The sequence below is a fragment of the Aquarana catesbeiana genome, linkage group LG04 (assembly GCF_042186555.1).
Source record: "Aquarana catesbeiana isolate 2022-GZ linkage group LG04, ASM4218655v1, whole genome shotgun sequence".
Classification (NCBI taxonomy): Eukaryota; Metazoa; Chordata; class Amphibia; order Anura; family Ranidae; genus Aquarana; species Aquarana catesbeiana.
The window spans coordinates 194,305,200-194,327,172 of record NC_133327.1 but is presented as its reverse complement, the minus strand read 5'-3'; the positions used below and the strand labels follow the sequence as shown (position 1 = coordinate 194,327,172).

The following is a 21,973-nucleotide window of genomic DNA, read 5'->3' as shown; positions in this document are numbered from 1 at the left end:
TTTAGGAGGAAATTCAGAAAAAACATATTATTCAAATAACAAAAAAGGAAAGTGCCTCTAAGTGCAGTAGCGGTATTTATTAAAGGAAAGATGAATAACCCATGGTGGGCTTTGTATAATTGTTAGCAAAAATGACGGCACATCTCAAGATCTAGAAATGCTAATGTTTCCTTATCCTTTACAGAAATGAAAGACAAGCCCAAATTATTAGCTTGCAATACAATACAAATCCATCCACCAGCTAAGTCCCTCCCAAATAATTATGATGTTGTCTATATAATGACCATAGAACAATGTGGGAAGCAAAAGGGTTGTTAAGCCAAATAAAATTACCACTCTTGTGTACATTTGCTAGCACATAGAGTGTTACTATCTTGTTTTTGTGCTGTTCTAGGGCTGTTTATGTGTATTATGGTATTGCTATTTAATGCAGCACCTTTTCCTGAATGGGCAATAGTTTGACCAAAGAGTGCATGCTCTAAAATGTGTTACCGCCCCATCCAATTGCGTTATGTCATTTCCATTTCCTTGTGCTAAATGCTGGTTCTGGAAGACAGGCAGCCATCTTGCTGGTTATTCATCCCATTGCTTCAGGTCAGCACAGATGGATACAGCGGAGGCATTGAGGCTTGCTGCTTGTAGCATTGCATAGTATTGATGAGTCTTTAATCTATTACTGTTCTGAGTGTTTTTAACCTTTTTTGCTTAAAATAAATAATGCTACTACACTTAATGGTGCTTTCCTTTCTTATTGTTTGCTTTTACTCTTTGCCAAGTGCCTGGCTGCCCCTTGTCCATACAGGACTCGATGAAGAGGCCAATCCTCAGTGCACCCAGATTACCGTGTTTTGCCTAAAACATATTATTCAGGGTTCTTCTTAGGCACACTTAGATTTTTTAAATTCTCCCTAAAACATAGCAAATATTTACTTTTTGGAAATGTTATTAGTAGTTAGGATTCAGTTCCACTTAAAGGTCCTGTCATTGAGAGTGTTCTTTTTTACCTACTAAAGTATTTACATTTGGCAGGGGAATGGGACCTAATGGGGATCATGCCCTAGTGTTAACCCCTTCTGTGCCAGTGCCATTTATATAGTGATCAGTGGCTATTTTTAGCTCTGATCACTGTAATAATGTCACTGGTCCCAAAAAAGTGTCAAAAGTGTCCGATCTATCCTCCGGAATGTCGCAGTCCCGCTAAAAATCTCTGATCACCGCCATTACTAGTAAAAAAAAATTAAAAATTAATAATACAAATGCCATAAATATATCCCCTATTTTGTAGACGCTTTAACTTTTGTGCAAACCAATCAATATACTGTACACTTATTGCGTTTTTTTTTTCCCCAAAAATATGTAGAAGAATACATATTGGGCTAAACTGATGAAGAAATTTGTTGTTTTTTTTTTTGTTTTTTTTGATATTTATTATAGCAAAAAGTAAAAAATATTGTTTTTTTTTTCAAAATCGTCTGTCTTTTTGTGTTTTTAGTGCAAAAAATAGAAACCTCAGAGGTGATCAAATGCCACCAAAAGAAAGCTCTGTTTGTGGGAAAAAAAGGACAATCATTTTGTTTGTGTACAGCGTCGCATGACCGCGCAATTGTCACCACCCCCCCGCAATGGCCTGGCTATTAAGGGGGTAAATCCTTCCGGGGTTGAAGTGATTAAACTACCATTTTTAACAATAGTACAGTCTTTAATGCTTTATTTTTTATTGTAGTATGTTTATTCTTAAATGAAACCACGCACATTTAAAATGGTTGACATTCAATAATTGGTTGACAATCATTTCAGTTTATGCGAAAATCTATTTGATATACTTAGCCATTGCAATAATTTAACATTATCAGGAAATACACTCATTTAATGGTTGACATTTTTAATACATTTCCATGAATAATTTCTGAACATTTATTTCCCAGTGTATGCAATATGTCTTGTGCAGTGAAATTCTTTTTCTAGAATTCTTAAGTGGCGGGAATAGGAAACACATCTTGTTGGTTACCTAAGAGCCTGTTGTGAGATTAACAGTCTAGGTCTCTGCCAGCACTGCTTTGTCATGGCATCACCACTTATAATTAAGTTGACAGTCCATTTTTTCACTTGGGTTTGAAATATCAGATTCTATCAAATTTTATACTGGATGTTACTACACTTGTCCTCCCTGCCAGGTCTGTGAATAAGCAAAGGCTAGATGGGTTTGTTGTAAGGAACCATGGCTCACAGCAAATAAAATTAAATGAGGCTGACATGGTCTCCTAGGAAGGTTGACATGCCTTCATCTCTGGATCTTAACCAGCAGCAGAAAAAGGAATGGTAGAAAATGATCAACATAGTTAATGCAGTCAGGAATCTCTGTATTAAATCCTTTTTGCTTACCATGGGGATTTCCCACCTATGCTTCTGAAAATGCCTTCTTTTGATCTGCTTGACAGTGGTAAATAAGTGATGCTTTATATAGGACTAAATATGTTATGGCTATAAATATATATTTCAGGATCAGATTGAAGGTTATCTGTATAAAACTTTATGTTAACAAAATCAGTAAAGATTTACTCCCCTTTCACAAATATGAAGAATGTTGAAGAAATGATAACTTTGGGAATTAAATTAGTGTGCTTTCCATCACTACAAAATTTTGTCTTGTGTTTGCTGACTGTATAGTCCTGGGGATGAAGCAAAGTGCTTAGAATGATTGCCACATATTGTGGGACATTTATCAATTCTTTTGCACAGCAAGGCAATGTTAAATAGGAGTAGTGAGATGTATTATGGTTCAGGTTAGGGCCTTGTACATGGTAATAATTTACCAATATTTATACTCAGGATCTTATTGCCAAACATCCTGAGTAAAATGTTCTGTAAAGATCTTGCATAAATATGTGTGTACACTCCCTGGGAGCTGCTAGTTTTGAGTAATTGGAATGCCACCTCTACCACTCTGACACACCCCACTTCAATAAGGTGAACAACACAAGAATAAATTGACACTATGTATGTTAGAAAATGGATTGGTCAAATGGTAGCAAGGTAATACAAACCGTGATCAAAATGTAATAACACACTGTTCATGTACAGAGTAATTCTATACCAAAATTGCATTCAGAAAGCAACACTAGAGATAACCGGGCCCGGGTTTCATCATATACCTTGACCAACATAAACTATAACACGGTCACCAAGAGTGCAAAAGGGCAGCTTGATGAAGGATAGTATATGCCCCTGGTGGCTACACTGTGACCAATAGCCTGGAGTGATCCTGCTAGGTCCAAGTCTGCCTGCAGGACTTTACAATAGAACAGGTGAAGCAGTGTTAAAGAACTATGGGTGGCGAGATCAATACAGACTGCTGTGAGATAGAACGGGTGATAGTTATTTCTGCCAGCTTCTGTTGAGGCCTTTATGGTGGTGCTCATCTGGTGAAGTCTGGTGGCTTCCGTCAGCTTTCAATTCAAAAGAATAAACTATTGGGGAGGTGTTTAGTGGAGTTAGTTTGCAGAATAACTTAACTGTAGCAAGAAATGTAACAGGTGTAAAAAGAAGTAGAGGTAATTCTTTGGATGGATGCTATGATATTATTCTATGGTAGACTTGCCCAGGTAGTGGGAGGATGAGGCTGTGTTGGGGTTATGTTTCTTTTCCTGCTGTACTGTATGAGCAATGGGTTGATCCTCTCACCAATCCTGCTCTTCAGCCATGGATGTCGATGGCGGAGGGGCCCCTCAGGGGCTTGACCTCCGGCGAACCCACTCTGGAAGGCTGGAGATGCAAAAGATGGGCAGCAAACCAGCACTGGGACATTGAAGATGCAGAAGATGGCTGTCAAACCCACACTGGCGATGCAGAAGATGGCCGGTGAACAGGGGCGTAACTAGAAATAGCAGGGCCCCATAGCAAAATGTTGTATAGGGGCCCCCCTGCAAACAGCCCCCCCCACAGCTGCCCTAGTGTCAATGCAGCGTGACCTGTGCCACATACAGCGTGACCTGTGCCACATACAGCGTGACCTGTGCCCAATGCAGCGTGACCTGTGCCCCATACAGCGTGACCTGTGCCCCATACAGTGTGACCTGTGCCCCATACAGCCTGGTCTGCCTGTGCCCCATACAGCCCCACCTGTGCAGAGGAAGAGGCAAGCCACCCGGATCAGCAGAGAGCGGGATTGCCCGCTGTAATAGCTTTCATTTGAATTTCCCGTCTTCCCGGGGCTCATCGTCACATAGCCCCACCTCTTGACCCGACACCTTTGATGACGTCACATGTCCCACAATGGATCAGCGTTCTGTCTATCAAAGGCACCAGGCCAAAAGGTGGAGCTATGTGACGTGAGCCCCAGGAACACTGGAAGTTCTAATGAAAGCTCTTACATCGGGCAATTCAGCTCTCTGCTGATACGGACAGCTCGCCTCTTCCTCTCCTCTCTCTTCCCCTGGCTGGGAGACTGTGCCGGCGGTGCTCTTATCCTCACTAGGCCCCACTTGGCTGCGGGCCCCATAGCGCCCGCATGGGTCGCTATGGTGGTAGTTACGCCCCTGCCGGTGAACCTGCACTGGGACACTGTGGATGCAGAAGATGGCCGGCAAACCCACACTGAAGCACTGTGGCTGCAGCTGCTTAAGCCACACTGGAAGTCTGTCCTCTTTCCCAGTTAAGGTATCAACAGATCCCAGTTTCCCCATGCAGTTCACTAAGAATATCTCCATTCCTCCCTCAGGCCGCATGGTTCCTTGGAAACTGTGGTTTCTTCCCAGTTGTAGAGCAGTGCCTGTACATAGTGAAACTACACCTCCCATAACCCTTTTTTAACAACATCTCCTCCTCCACTGTCCATTGTCATTCAATCAATTGAGTGCATGCAGTGCTAATGAGAACATGATGAATGAGCATGTCTGTACTTGTCGTCCCACAACTGTAATCTGTGAAGTTCATTTTACTTTTTCCAAAAAGGGGCCCATGTGCCAGCACCTGGCTACACGCGTAAACGCATGTAAACATGTGCATACATACACGTGTTTAAAGTTCTTCATCCTTTCCTAGTTGTCAGTGTTGCAATAATCGTGCATACACAATACACGCGTATACACACGTATTTGTGTAAGTTACTGCACTGAAACTTGAATGCATTGTTGCATAAGCAGTAATGCACGTGTGTTCAGATCAATAAAAAATGTGGAGGCCTTATTTTAATGGTGCAGCTTAATTTAAATATTACGCTCTCTGCTGCTCTAAAGTACTGCTCTTGAAATATAACACAGGGCCACTTTTTAATTATGTGTGTTTTGAGTAAAAATCTGTCTCATCCTAATTAAACTCTGTCTAATTACCAGAAGTAATTCGGATGCAGTCCTGTACAGAACTGTCCCAGTTGGCTGTCCCGGATTATAGGCACAGGTGTCACAAATATACAAAAAACTGTTACATAAACTTTGCTGAATAATAAGCAGCTTTATATGTGTTTAATTTTCTTCTCAATTTGTTTGCTAAATGTCCTCCGCTGTATGCCATCTAAGTCAAGGGAAATCCCCCAACAGGGACAACAACAACAAAATTTAGAATGAAATGGGGAAGGTTTGATGCTAAATTCCAGACTAATCTGTGGATGCAATACTCAACTTCAGTTTGGAACTGTCCTCTGCAGTGACTGTTATTTTCCATAAAATATCCTCAGTCTTTATGGTTGAATGATGCCCACCATCACTAAACCCAGAATATTGTGGACAGATAGAGAGTGCAGGGCATTATGTCCACACCACAAGAGAAGTTGAGCACTGCTATTTGCATCATTTAAAACCAGAGAGGAAAACCACTCAGTCCATTATAAGACCGACCAGAAAATATCAGCAAAAAGGTAAGAATATAATAAAAAAAAGCATAACATAATAAAATAACAATGGGGGAGGATTACTTATGGGGAAAGGAGCACAGAGTTGGGCTTTTAGTACATGTTAATCTCAGTTACGTTACTGAATTTGTTAGTGATCATTGCTGAGAATAGTAAGCGATCTCTACAATAATGGAACAAATGGCTCCCTATAGCATGTAGAAAAGTCTCAAAATTAACCATGCACATGTAGTAGGCCATTTTAGTTCTTTTTTTTTTTTTTTTTAGAACAAACTAGTTTTCTGGACTTGCCAAGGGAAAAAAGGTTCCTCAGCTTTCCTCCCTCAACAGCTCAGAGAGGCCACATCAGACGAGGCTAAAGTAGTTGGGTAAGTGATCTACAGCCAGTTAACAAGCTCTCCACTGTCAGAACCAGTGTTTGGGCTGCCAGTCCAGATCCAAATAGCGTGCAGCTTCTCCAAAAGACCCAACTACTATGAGTAGTTCCTGCCAGATCACTATGGGAGAACTGAAGTTCCAGTGAAGTGGTTTTCTAACCCCTCCAGCTGTTTGCTGGTCGTTACTGGAGCTTCCCTGGATTTTACCAAGATGGATGCTATTTATGAGGATAACTGCAAATATTTGTTTGTGTTCTGAACTATTTTAGAGAAGTAGCATTTCTCAGCTAGACTTTCTATTGTTATAGAGTCTTATGCTATACAACCACATGTTATATTGCCTGCTTCATACAGTTTGTACTCTACAGATGTTTTTTCCTTTAACAGCCACATGTTACCCTGACTGAGACATTGCTGTGAAGAGTACATGTGCGTGTAGCTTTCATAATCTGTATCATTCTGCAGTGTAAACATTTTTAATGAAGACTTTACTGCACTATGGAGCTCTCCTGTTTTATGTTTTTACTGGCTACTGTCAGGAGCGTCTCATTCCAGCATTTGGCTGTAGCATTCGCCTTGTCTCCCTGTCCACCTGCAAGGTGGTTAATGTGGTCAGTCTCTGTGTGGAGACCAAACCTTATATAAGCCAGCCAAGCTTGCAGTCTCATGCTTTTATTAGCATGTGTATTACCTGATCAAGCCCTCTGTCTGTCCTGCTCTGCTAAATTGGATTACCTCGTTGACAACCTCAGATCGACTATCCTCTGAACTCTGCCTGCCTTTGACTTCGGATTTTGACCCTGACTATTCTGAACCTTGCCTATCTACCAACCGCAAGTACCTGTTTGTTATGCTCAGTTCATGCATGCCCTGGCATGGTGGCCAGGCACTACAGCAGTATATATAAGTCCTGGGGGCAACCGAATACTGGTAGGCCTGCTTGCCTTATGGGAAAAGGGGGCTGCTATAGGTGAAAAACACAGGAGCCAGCTATAGTGTCTGACCACCTATGCATGACAGCTACCCTGGAGTGTGAGGATAGATTGAGTTTCATGTGGGTGATCTGAGCAGGGATAGCTAAATTTTAAGCCGGCTGGGAGAGTTTCTCATACATATACTGTATGCTCTGCTATATTTTGCTGTCAGTAAGCTGCTATATGTTGCACACGAGCACTGGAGCACAGCTGTTATAAATTGTATACACAGAGAGAACTTTTCATGACGGTCATGAATTGATCTTCATTGCTGTGGATTTCCACTGAACTTTTATTATCATTTGCACAAATGGGCTAAGTTGTATATATATATATATGAATCAATATATTGTTTTATTCACAGAAATCACTTTCTGTCACAGTCATATATTGTATCGATCTTCATTGCTGGAGATCTGTACTGTGGATTGGATTCCTATTTTTTTTTAGCACTTTTGATATAATGTTTGCACACTTATATACTGAGATATTATGTATATGAGTTACACTTTGTTGGCTATTGGCGTTCTTAAAGGGACAGACACCTTATTTCATTTAAAAGGATACGCACACCTGTTTTTTAATTTCTGATCTACTTTTAATGTTTGTATTCAGCCCCACCTGGTGTGGCTGTTAATTTTGATGCGAGCGCAGGTTTTATACATATCTACATGCATTGTCTTTGCCATCCTGAACCTGTTTTGCGTCAATGCTTTTAACTTTGCACTTTAAAAAACTGCAAGTTACAGCAACTCCCTGTCTGATCATTTGGAAGATTACCTATTCCCTTAAATGTATTTAAATCACATCATAATCAGCAATTTATTGGAGTAATCGATTCATTTTTTCTAGTGTCATTATCTTTAACATAAAGTATGTCTTTATCGGGGAACGGTAGCAGGAGAGCTGTCACCATGTTCAGTATATTACTGGAGACCGGATCTGTGGACAGAAGATGTCAGTAAAAACGGGGGGAGGGGTATCAGTTTATCAAACTAACTTTTAGCATGTATTTTCTAACACTCTATCCTCAGTAGCTCATCATTTTTCATCATCTTAGATCTCAGGGTCTCAGTGTAAACTGTAAGCACTCCCATACCTTCTACCACCTGAATAATGGCCATCACAATATTTTCTAATATGCCTTTTTGTTTAGCACTCATGCGCAGTTATGCTATAACTCTAAAGTAAATGTCTTACTGCTGAATATCATATGACGCCCTCCATTTTCAGTGATGATATCTGAATGATGCCTGAAGCTGCAGGCATCATTCAGATATCATTTTTTTCAGCCGGCGATTCCCTACACAATAAGATCAATCATAGCGGCTGTTCAGCTGCTTGATCATTTTTACAGGTGACGGGAGTGGACGTTCCCCCCCCTCCCGCCACCCTTCAGTGCTTCTCCCAGCTCACCCGTACAATCGGCGAGCCGGAGAAGGAATCTGCCGGCGCTGGAAGAAAGTCATAGAGAAATGGACAGATGGTCCCTGGCAAGCTCTATGACTCTTGGAGGCCCGGTCGCGACGTTATGACATCACGTCCAGACCAGCGAGAGTAAACAATGCCGGTGTTCTGTCAAAATAGCCAGTTCCTCAACATTTTCAATTACATCACTTCCGGTTAATATAAACCATCTGGGGACTTGGCAGGAAAGCCTGAGATTGTTCGTTTTTTTTTATCTCAGGCTTTCCAGCCTGGAGGAGAGATGTGGGGTCTTATAGACCCCACATCTATCCATAAAGAAGACCTGTCACACCCTATTCCTTTTACAAGGGATGTTTACATTCCTTGTAATAGGAATAAAAGTGATCAAAACATTTTTTTTTTAAAAGGGAAAGTGTAAAAAATTAAATAAATAAATAAACAATAAAAATAAAATAAAATAAAATCGCCCCCATCCATGCAGAAGCGAACCCATACGTAGGTCGCACCCGCATACGTAAACAACGTTCAAACCACACATGTAAGGTATCACTGCGAATGTTAGAGCGAGAGCAATAATTCTAGCCCAAGACCTTCCCTGTAACTCTTAACATGTAACCTGTAAAAAAATTTTTTAAAGCATCGCCTATGGAGATTTTAGGTACTGAGGTTTGGCGTCATACCACGAGTGTGCGCAATTTTAAAGCGTGACATGTAAGGTATCCATTTACTCGGCGTAACATCATATTTCACATTATAGAAAAAAATTGGACTAGCTTTACTGTTTTTTTTTTTATTTTTTTATTCAAGAATGTGTTTATTTTCCAAAAAAATTGCGTTTGAAAAATTACAGTGCAAATACCGTGTGACATAAAAAGTTGCAATGGCCTCCATTTTATTCCCTAGGATCTCTGCTAAATATATATATATATATATATATATATATATATATATATATAATGTTTGGGGGTTCTGAGTAATTTTCTAGCAAAAAATTATGATTTTTACATGTAGGAGAGGAGTGCTGGAATTCACGTTGTATGGAACTAGTTAAACTGTGACTTTGTTTTTTGTAGACATCATACATAGCTAAAAGTGACACCAAAGGTAAACACCTTACAGAAACTACAATGATGGTTCACTAAAAATAGGGAAAGCCAGGTAAACATTTTTTGCTCTTTTTATTTAAAAGATTAGTTTACAAAATAATATTTTTACTATAGCTAATGTTTTTCTTTTTTTTCAAAGCCATAACATGTACATATGTACAATATTCTTAATACAGTTCACAAATGAACATCTAGCTTTTTAATGGCATAACAGAAAAGTAGATATTGAAGGCATGTTATAAGAGAGATAAAGTTTCCACACGACATGACTTCCTGACTAGTCATTCTTAAAATACATTCGTCAAATTTAGATTTATTTAGCTTAAAATGTTATAAAAGAAAGAATAATAGGCTGCTCGGCAAAACAATATACAATATAAACTATCATACATGATAAATTGTATTTTTAGCTTAATTATGTACATAAAAAGCCCCACATCAGCCAAAAAGGTTTTTGTTTTGTTTTGGACAGAGTGAGTAGGTAAAAGAACCACATCATGTTTTTATTGAAGTCTGTACCTCTGTTGGGAAATGTTCCCCCCATGTTCTGTTGGTACAGGTAGTGATAGGAAATCTGTCACCTGGGGACATCGACTGCAACATAAACATGTTTTCATCATTAAAATGGTGGCTGTTAGAACCTGTGACAGGTCATTAATGCAATCCATGAATTTCTGTCCTGGTGATGGCTGCTCCTCATTTCCTGTTATCAAAGATTGGCCAGCAAGTGAAGGGAAATCTCTTCAATGGGATCATAAACAGCAATAAAAATCTGACATAATTTACTTTTCCTAGTCTATAAAAAATGTTTTGGCTGCATTTATTCTTTAATTTCCATAGATTTACATGGATATAGTTTCCTGACTGTATTGCTAATCCAATCCAGTTTGAATCTAGTTCTCTGGCTGACTTTCTGTTGCTAATCCTGGGGTTAAGTATGAGAATAAGGCCCAGTTCACACTAGTGCAATGCCAGACAACGCATGTGATTCACACCGTATTGCTGCACAGATTACATGCAATGTCTGTGCGATTTCAGCCATACAAACTGTATGGCTGAAATTGCATTGCATTCACACCAAAATGGTGCAGGACCCTTTTTTTGGTCTGCTCTGGAATCGGATCGCATGGGTGTTCACACCTATGCGATCCTATTCCTGCACCATTTCATAGTTCACACTGCGATCTGGGGGTGTCGTTAAATTTACATGGACACCAGCAGCAGTTTGCAGATCTCAGTGTGAACCACTGTGCAATTCAGGTGTGATGCGGGAACCCGCACTGGATTTGCAGGCTTCTCGCATCGCGCTAGTGTGAACCGGGGCTTAAGGAACTAGCAACTTCCTCTCACAATAGGTGACTATTTTAGAAAAGTATTAAAACAATCTTTAAACCATATGACAGTATCTTTACTCTTTTCTCTGCATTCTCCGGATCTTCTTGTGCGGTTGCAATAAAATTATGTAACATTTGGGAACAAATATACATATGAGAAGACCATAACAAGAGAATAGTATTGCAAACATTTGTACTGCATCTAAATATTTTCCTGGAGCACTCAGATAGGTGGGGATGAATGTTATCCACACAGCAGAGACAATCACCATGCTGAAGGTAATGAGTTTAGCTTCATTATAATGATAGGGCAAGTTCCGAGCACAGAAAGCCAGAGTGAAACATACACATACCAGGAGCCCAATATATCCCAGCACTAGAGAAAAGGCCAGGGCTGAACCAGTATCACACTGCAAAGTAATTGCAGGGCTGTCAAAAGGAGTTTTCCTTATGGGCTGTGGAGGAGACAATATATTCCAGGTAGAACAAACAACAATCTGAAACAAATTACATAGAGTAATAAGGACTTTTTGTTTTATAGGACTAAATAACAAAGCTGCTTTCCTGTCAGGATGTTGCACATTAAATGCCATAATCACAACAATGGTTTTACCCAAAATACAGGAAATGCAGAAGGTAAATGTAATACCAAACCCAGTATTTCTAAGAAGACAAGACACGGCTGATGGTTGTCCCAGATATGTGATGGAAGACAGCAAGCACAGGACAATGGAGAAGAGGGTGTAAAAGCTCAGGTGAGAATTGTTAGCACGCACAATGGGATTATAACGATGGTATAAGAAGACAACAATGATGGTTATTGTAAGAAACATGCCAAGCAATGCTCCTCCAAACAGCACAGATCCCAATGTTTCCTTGAAGGAAATATATTCCAGCTCCTTTGGGACACAGCGATCTTTCTGTGTATTGGACCAGAACTCTAGAGAACATACCAGACATTCCAGAGAATCTGTGTGCACAAACATTACATGACTTGGTTACACTGGGCCTTCTAGTGATAAGTTAACTAAATACAGGCATGAATATTATGAATTCTGATTGATAGCTGGGTTTTTATTAGGATTCGAGTAAATAAACCACACTAAAAAAAACCTGGTTTAGACTCCACCTCCTTGACCTAAATTGCTAAAAATTTTGACAGAGCAAATAAGTTTAGAAAAAAGATATATCAACTTCCACATTTTGACACTCCACTTGCACGATGCACATGCACATATTGAATACAAACCATAGAAATCATAGACAAAGACAACATATCATACAACCACCAATGACAATGCCCTCCTCTCTTATTTCTTCAAAACAAAGAAATTGTTTGTGATATATAGTAAATGTGTGCAATTCTATTTCCATGTAATAGAGATTTGGAGATCTCAGAAATGTGTTTAGGAGCAGGATGGTGCATACATCCATAACGTGATAATTCATCCAAAGAAATAGGGCTGTGAACTGGCAGGAAATTGCTCAGTAATATATTTATATTGGCTCATATGGGACGCTCAAAAGAGTAGAGTTTCATATAGATTCACGTGTCCATTCCGCTTATGTGATGATTACTCTCCATTTATAAGACTTTAAAACTAGTTGGTGGTACCCAGTACATGAAAACAAGCACTAAGGTGCAGAGCAGGAAAGATAAATTAGTCGTCAGGGCAAACCAAGCTTCTGTTGTTGCCTCTACCTTATGTACTCATGTAGCAGGCAGCTGCTGTCAACCTTCCACACAAACCAGCAAAAGACAGTAGTCCAATGCATAAATGCAAGGGGAGCCTCTAATGGGGGAACTATATGTGTAAAGTCCACTAGGCATCCAGAAGCAGACCCGCCATACATTGCCCAGTGATTTTTTGATAAACACTCATAGTAGTAGCACCATAATGAACTGTGCATTATGGTGCTACTATGAGTGTTTATCATAATATCACATACAATATTAAAAAGTGGCTAAAGCTGATCTTGTCTGTCATATCTCCGTTCTCTGTTTCTTTCACATTCTTTCACCTTAAAAATGAACAATTAGACCATTAGTGTTCTAATTCTTTTTGAGTGGGGGTTCCAGGGGAGAGAACCATGATAAAATTATGTTATTTGTACTTAAACTGTATATTGTTATCAATATTATAATTTCCACTACTCCTTGCTAAAAATAATAAAAACAATTTATTTTTTCAATTTAATTTACTTTTTTCTATTTATTTTAATTTAATAAAATTATTTATTTAATTTCCCTATATGAGTCACCTGTTACAAAAATCAACAAAATTCCTATTTATCTAAATAAGCACCACCTGCTGCTGCAGTAAATATGTCAAAGCAATAAATATATCTTATGAATCGCAGTATTCCCAGATTCATCCTGCAGCACTATAAATGTGTATAATGCATATAAAGTGCAGATTTATAAATGCATCTAAATAAAATGTAAATGTAAAAGTGAAAAAATATTTCAGTTTATAAATCCAAAAAGTTTATTAAACATATCAAATCCAGTTCTTAATAAAATGTTCAATGTGCAGTACACTATTTCTTTTCCTTCTTAATCCAAACTGTGATCACTCCTTCCACCGTAACCCAATCCAAATAGGAAAATCACTTACTGAATATACATGCATTTCTGAACAGATCAGCAAGAGCAGCTTTACATCCAGCCAGCAATCCACCTCCAATATAGATATTCATATCCCCAGGAAAAACAGGAAAACTGTACAATCGTTAAAATCCTACTTACAAAACATGCAGATCCATAAATCCAAAAAGTTGATCAAACATATCAAATCCAGTTCTTAATAAAGTGTCCCATGTGCAGTTCACTATTTATTTTTCCTCTTATTTCAAGCTGTGATCACTCCTTCCACTGTGACCCAATCCAAATAGGTAAATCACTCACCAAATATACATGCATTTCTAAATTAACAGATCAGCAAGAGCAGCTTCATTTTACTCTTCCGGCCAGCAATCCACCTTCAATAGAGATATTCATATACCTGAAAAAAAACAGGAAAACTGTACAATCGTGTAATGCCATCAACCACAGTCAAATTTATTAAACTGTTAAAATCTTATTAAAAAAACATGCAGATAGTTATAAGCATATCTCAGAGTCTCCAGGACCTATATGTGTTCAGTACACAGCTGCCAGCTTTAGCTGCTGCTTTCCTATAGTCTAGTACACACTATCAGTTCTTTTTCATTTAACCCACGGGGCTTCAGGCTCCAGTATCTGATCCTCCTCTCCCCTCGCTTAACAGTGTGCATACACACCTTGGTTAAGCCAAGGCTTAACCATGTTTTGTCTGGGAAGGACTTTTTCAAGAAACTGGCTTAAACAAATGATCCTTAAATAGGACTTTTTCCTGTTGACAGTGTATTGCTTGTAGGGTCAGTAAAGTGAAAAAAAGAAAAAAGGAAAACTTTTTATGTCAAACCACTGAAAAAAAATATGATCTTAGAGATTTTATTACATGTAACTTGACAGATGTGGTGTATATATTACAGTGTCTGTGCCATCAACATGTAGCAAAACCTAAAAGACTGTTAAAGAAAAGAAAAGCGGAGCATATTAATATTATCCAAAATGGATACAAACATTATAGTGTATCATAGTGTATCATTACACTTTAAAAAGGAACATATTTCCTACAGTTTTTGTATATAAGGTAGTGCCACATTGGAGAGGTTCTAATTTAGTCAGGAAATTATCTAAAAAAGAAACCAAGTGGATTTATTTATTGAACATCCTCAGCCAGAATGGTTTAAACATAGAAAATACCTAAATTGTTATATCTGTGATTATTAAAGGTCCCTCATGTTTTTAAAATGATTTTAGAATTCTTTTTTATTATTGGTAATTTAGAGGATGGTAATATAGTCTAATGAATTGTTTTTAGAAGTTTTAAATATTATGGTTTTAATTTAACCACTTGAAGACCAAGCCTTTTCTGATACTTCTTGTTTACATGTAACAATCAGTATTTTTTGCTCAAAAATTTCCTGGAACCCCCAAACAGAGTCCCTAGAGAAAAAATTGGTGGGTTTTGCAATTTTTTTATGTCACACGGTATTTTAGTGGTTTTTCAAATGAAATTTAAAAAAAATACACTATTACAAAATCAAATCAAATGATTTTGATTTTTAAAAATGGCGCCATTTACATCCGGGTAACCCGGAAGTGATGTGACGTCATTGCTTCCTGGTTACTATATCAGAGAGCCTGACATAACCGATCCGGTCTTTGTTGGGCACTAGAATCAGAAGCATCGGCTGGTTGATCGGGACTCTCGGTGGGATGGGATTAAAGCCACAGATGTCCCCTACCACTGCTTGTAAAAGCAACCCAGCGGGTAGTTCGAAAAAATTTGAAAGTTTGGAAAAAAAAACAGTTTTTCTTTGTTTCTATTCTTCATAAATTTAGACCAAAGTGTATTCTGCTACATTTCTTTTGGTAAAAATAACCCAAATCAGTGTATATAGCTGGACGTGTATATAGAGGATGATCCACCCGAATCAACGAGGCGGTAACTGGTTAAGGGTCATTTGTACAAGTATTAAGCCAGTTTCTTTAAATAGTTATTCCTGGATGAAACATGTTGACATTTTGGCTTAACTAAAGTGTGTATGCAGACTGTTAAGTAGGGGAGAGGAGGATCAGATACTGGAGCCTTAGGAAAGCAGCAGCTAAAGTTGACAGCTGTGTGCTGAACACATATAGGTCTTGGATACTCTGAAATATGCTTATAACTATCTGCATGTTTTCTGAATAGGATTTTAACAGTTTAATAAATTTGACTGTGGTTGATGGTATTACTTGATTGTACTGTTTTCCTGTTTTTTTTCCGGGGATATGAATATCTCTATTGGAGGTGGATTGCTGGCTGGAGGTGATGTGTGAACAGCCCCCAACTGTGGAGTGAAATAAAGCTGCTCTTGCTGATCTTTTAATTCAGAAATGCATGTATATTTGGTGAGTGATTTTCCTATTTGGAGTTCCTTTTGCATGGAACATTTTATATGGATATACTGTATTTATAAATCTGCACTTTATATGTATTAATTAATTATATCTTTTTATAGCGCTGCAGGATGAGTTTGGGATTCATAAGATATATTTATTGTTGTCAATAGTCATTAAAGAGAACCTGTACTGAGGAAGTGTGTAGGTTTCTTTTTCTGACCCCTCCTTCTGAAAATGACCATCATGCCGATCCAATGGGTTCAGTATTTCCTGAGTCAATAACCTGTAACGTGTACATATCAGGATATCTAACTTCACTTTGACTTTCCTCATCTGCATGCCTTTTTCCAGTTCAGTAACTTAATGTATCAAAGTCCAGAGACAGATGGGGAATCAGCCTTTTCAAGAGGTTATGATTAGAATATTTTTCAGTAGTGTCTTATATAATTGCAATTTGTTTATCAAGCAAGCTTTGTTATTAAGCAGTAAAAAACCCAAAAGAAAACATTTATTATATTGCATTTCTTAGATATTATGGCTGCATTAGTTTTGTTTTTAGGCTCCCTATTTCTATTTTCCTCTGATAATTCAGCCAGATGCAAATAGTCAGCCAAGTCAGTTGTTTTTCACAGCACAAAAATTAATTATTATTTTATATATGCAAAACCAAAAGAAAAAAAAACAGTTTGCTGTAACTGATTATAACGTGTAAGCTGGAGTTTGGCTTCAATGTTCTAGTGTATCTAAATCTGCTAATACATTTAACACTACCATTAAGCCCCCCCCCCCCCCCCCCCTCAGACTGACAGTACTGATGTTCACTTTGACTCCTTTTCTCATTCCTCCAGAGTTGTGTCTCACTAATACAGGAGAAGTTGATTGGCTAGTTCACCAGGTGAAAACAGAAGAAAAAAGCCAAAGAAAAGAAAAATGATGCAGCTACCACATCTAATGTTTGGTAGGCTGCAATTAAATATATTTTTTGGTTTTCGGTTTAATGCTGCTTTATGATAAACAGGAGAGGTATGTCAACCAAACCAATAAATGTGGTTTTGGTGGCATGCATCAGACATATCAGACTACAGCAATGACCTACAAGAAGTCTGACGTTTCTGTAAAAAAGTTTTTTTATTATGCTATATTACCACAAAATTGAGCAATGCTGTCAATAAATGCTCTGGCCTTGAAATTGCAGTCAAGCAAAGATTTTAAAGCCATACCTAAAAAGTAATTCTACTTCATTCCTAGTAACAGAATTTTTTGTGGAGTAGAACAAACCCTTGTTTCTGATCGGTTGTTTTTTTTTTCAATCATCATTAGCCAACAGCTAATTTGTATTAGATGGTTAATGGTTTGAGTGGGTGAACCCATGCTATTATCTTGATCTAGTACACATTATTTTTTCCCACTTGCTACCTCACTTCATGCTATCAATATTTAAAAAAAAATTGTACAATCAGATAGCTTGGCATGAAAAATGTTTGTCCAGATGTTCAGTGTTGAATAAGCCAAGCAGGATACAAGTGACATGTAATTGATCAAAGAATCTCACTAACTAGGAAATAGCAGCATGATCATTAATGCTTGTCTCTTGATTTACACCAAACATATTATACATTGAAGACTAAGTTAGTTTGTGTCACATTGAATACTGTCTTCAAATTATTTTTTTTAAGTGACACAAAGAAAGTTAAATCTAGAGATGATAAATGTTGTCAAAAGAACAATTGTGCCTTTCTCGGTTTAATATAAAATTGAAATGAGTGTGTTAACAATGACATATTAAACCAAGCTGTGCAAAACAGGATATTGTGAATGAGACGATAAGAAAAGAAATATGCATTAGCCACATTTTGCTGCCTGCTAAATACAAGCCTCTCACTGACCGTGTCAGAATTCCACCACCTCTTTTCTGAAACTCATTAGGAAATTTCACTATGTCAAAGCGCGCAGCTACTTCACAAGCTGCAATATATTAAAATCAGTCATGCATGAGAGATCCGAAGGCAAATTATTTTCCATTGTATACTTCGTTAAATTTAAATGGCTATGTTGAATAAATATAGAAAATAATTTACATAACAAAATGAAGTAAAAATATTATGGGTAAATGAGTTGCTAGTAACCTCTGGCACTTGTTACTCAGGTAATAGACCAAATATTCATTGCATGTTTGGCAGGCAACAAGAAAACTTAGTGGAGGCAGCAAAACGATAACCTGGTTTCCTATTCTTCTTATTTGGGAAAACCTATGGTCAGTATGCAACTGCACCAGGCACAGAGGGTGAAACCATGCCAATGCAATGAGTTCAGGGGTCTCAATACTGCAATCCTTGCTGCATAGCCGTATTGCTCTCTGTATAAAAGAGCAATGTTCCCCTTCCGTTCTGATCTTTTTTTTTTACAGTTGTAATACACATGGTAATATTAGTATTATGGCAAAAAATGATAGCCCAAAGGCTAACGCTGCGCTAGAAATATACAATATAAGATACAGCTGCTAGTACCTTCAAGTCAGATACAAACTCAATAGATATAAAAATATTAGTATTACCTAAAGAAAACTTCCCCCATTTATTAAACATAACCAGCAGAAGAGTTGAACCAGATCATCAAAGGCATATGGAGATGTTTACAACTGGCACCAGGGCTTCATATTTTTTTACGCCTCTGGTTAATAATAATGTTATCTCTGTATACATCATAAATACATAGCTGTACATCTGCTAGCCTAAGGCAATCCCTCCAACGTGTCTTCAGGTTGCAGACACTCACCTATTGATGAGCGTTAGCAGGTACCTTTTTTGCCAACATAATGTTAAATAATCTAATTAGGAAATCTGTGTACATATACCCTCTAAGTGAGTTGATATTGTTGATGACTAGTCTGTAGAACTGACCTGTTTGATTACTGATCGTGCCTTCTTCACACATTACACAGTCAAAACAACATGAATATTTTCCTTGCTGTACTGCTTTTCTGCTTCCAGGTGGGCAGCTTGCACTGCACACAGACACTGGTATCTGCAAATGGGAGGAGACATATTATTCAATCACATATTACAATGGATCAGTTTCTCCATTAATATTTACTATGGGGTTCATAAAACTCCACAAGTACACAGTGGTGTGGTAACCTTCTCCTGTACTAGGGGTTTAATAAAGACATACAATGCATTTTGCCTGAAAGTAAACCATGTGTATGCTGATTGTTTTGTTTGTTAGTATGCACTTGCAAGAAGAACATGCGGTTCAATTTTAGGTAATAAATCACAGGAAGATTGTTTTTCTACAGCTAAGACAATCTTGGGCTTAATTTATTCTCGCTAAACAACAGGTCCTTACAGGATCAGGTCACTCAAAGTCAGTATTTTAGTTGTTTGACCCAAATACCCCCAGGTTTCTTATAGCTCATTGGGACTCTAGTAGTAATATCTCCACAATAGATTTTTTTTTGTTTGCTTCTCCCATCACGGACTTTTACCCTTCTGTTTGTATGCGGGAAATTTCAGTTTTGCAGGTCCATTTTTTACAGCAAATCATAAAATTCAACAAGGAGATCTAAAAGCTTTTGTAACAACCAGAGCACATCAATAAAGCTGGGAACTCAAGTGCACACAAGTCTTCACCTTCGACACTTTGTAGTGTACAAAGTGGTACTGGTATGTGATTTAAAACAGCTGGATGTACTAAAAATGTAATTACTTGTTTTGGGTTACCAATCCTTTAATGTGGTATATAATCACAATCTATTAAAAAAAAAAACTTTACAGACTATTTAGTGACTAGTTCACATTAATTGCAATTTTTGAAAGAATAGAGATTTTAACTTTACATGAAACAAAAGTAAAAAGAAAATAGATAGTGGTGCTTGAGGGATGTAGCCTGAACAATCCTGGAAAGTCCATTGTTCATAAATCCATGATGTTAGCACCAGCACCACACCCTTAGAGTGAAGCAGACAACTCTGTAGGTATAGAAAGGGAACACAGAGGGGCACCGGACTAAGTGCAGTAAGATTAAAAATCTCTTTATTAAAAACAAGACAAATGGCAACTCACATCTATGTAGATCAATAAGGCATGTAAGATCATTATGGTCAGTCCTCAGGCTCTCCTCAGGGGTCCTAGTGGGGTGGTGGCATCGAGAGATAAGGCTGTATTGCTGGAAGGCAGTAGGATGCGGCCGATCGCCGCATTAACCAGCGTGGAACACAAGATGGCCCCTCTGTGTTCCCTAACTTTATGTGAAACTGTCAGCTGTTTTAAACTTTCATGTCTACATTAGGTCCTACATTACAGCAGACCCCACAATATGCCTGCTTTTACTTTTATTAACCATAAAAAAGATGTGTGCCTTCCCCAAACTAAGCCTGACACTTAGGCTTAGCTGGCTGGCTGTGAAGAATGTTTAAGTGAACATTTGGCATTGGACAGGTTAATGGAAAATAATACAGCTAACCCATAAGTCAAAAAAGTCAGACCCTAGTCATCAGTGTTAAAGTGAATCCAGCTTAAGAGGGGCTCAAAATAAGAGGGGTTTCTATCTAAAAATTGTCATCATGGGCACAAAGTACCATCATAAGCCATCGTGAAGTACACATGAAATTGAAACATACTTTATGTTTCAATTTCATGTGTACTTCAGTGTTATTATGTGTTTTAGCTCCTTTTTTGATATGATGTTAATTAATAAAAAATTTATTTTTACTAAACATTTCTTCTTGTGTGTTCGTGGTCCTTTAAAGTCCTGTTTTTTGAGGAAACTTTTCTTTGACATGTTGTACAAGGGATGTGGACCTGAACCTCGACTTTCCCATCCAATTATTCTTATCCACTTTTTTAAACTGGGTAGAGGTTGTGCATCCTGCATAATGAGCATAATACCTTTTAACCTTTTAAAAGTAAAAGTGATCCCTAAAACTTGCTATTCACTGCTCAGATTTCAGCCCTGCCAGTCTGCACAGCACTGAATGAGAGAACTTTGAAGTGTGTATGTTCAACCTAAGAACATACACCACAAGATGCCCATGATGACAATTTTTAGATTGAAACCCCTCTTATTTGAGCCCCTCTTAAGTTAGATTCACTTTAACACTGATGACTAGGTTCTGACTTTTTTGACTTATGGGTTAGCTGTATTATTTTCCATTAACCTGTCCAATGCCAAATGTCCACTTAAACATTCTTCACAGCCAGCCAGCTAAGCCTAAATGTCAGGCTTATGCTGCGTACACACGGGCAGACTTTCCGACCGGACTTGTCCGACAGACCGAATCCGGTGGACAATCCAACCGTGTGTGGGCTGCATCAGACTTCCGATGGACCGTTTCGGTCGGGAATCCGATGGACTTAGATTTGAAACGTGCTTCAAATCTTTACGTCGTAACTCCACCGGACTCAGTTCCTGATGGAAAGCCCGTTCGTCTGTATGCTGGTGCGACGGACCAGATCTGATGAAAGGGCAGGGTACTGCATCTTGCACTCGCTGCAATAGGAAAAACAAATTTTCCTATTGCGGCGAGCGCGGGGCATGCCAGGCCCTTAGGTCTGGTATGGATTTTAAGGGGAACCCCCTACGCCAAAAAAACGGCGTGGGGTCCCCCCCAAAATCCATACCAGACGCCTATCCGAGCACGCAACCCGGCCGGTCAGGAAAGGGGGTGGTGACGAGCGAGTGCCCCCCTCCTGAACCGTACCAGGCCGCATGCCCTCACCATGGGGGGGTGGGTGCTTTGGGGGAGGGGGCACCCCCCACCCCAAAGCACCTTGTCCCCATGTTGATGAGGACAAGGGCCTCTTCCCGACAACCCCGGCCGTTGGTTGTCGGGGCCTGCGGGCGGGGGGCTTATCGGAATCCGGGATCCCCCTTTAATAAGGGGCCCCCAGATCCCGGCCCCCCTATGTGAATGAGTATGGGGTACATGATATCCCGACC

General features: G+C 38.7%; 1 protein-coding gene across 1 annotated transcript in view; it reads right to left on the bottom strand.

Annotated features, from left to right (window-relative positions):
* Positions 1 to 9,939: 9,939 nt before the first annotated feature.
* The window catches only part of LOC141141212 (extracellular calcium-sensing receptor-like), a 32,768-nt gene continuing 20,734 nt past the window's right edge, over positions 9,940 to 21,973 (bottom strand). The window contains exons 6-7 of the mRNA XM_073628898.1: positions 18,937 to 19,060; positions 9,940 to 12,034 (exon numbers count right to left, since the gene is read on the bottom strand). Of these exons, the coding sequence (XP_073484999.1) occupies positions 11,139 to 12,034; positions 18,937 to 19,060 (1,020 nt within the window). The 3' untranslated portion in view covers positions 9,940 to 11,138. The remainder of the gene's footprint in view (positions 12,035 to 18,936; positions 19,061 to 21,973) is intronic.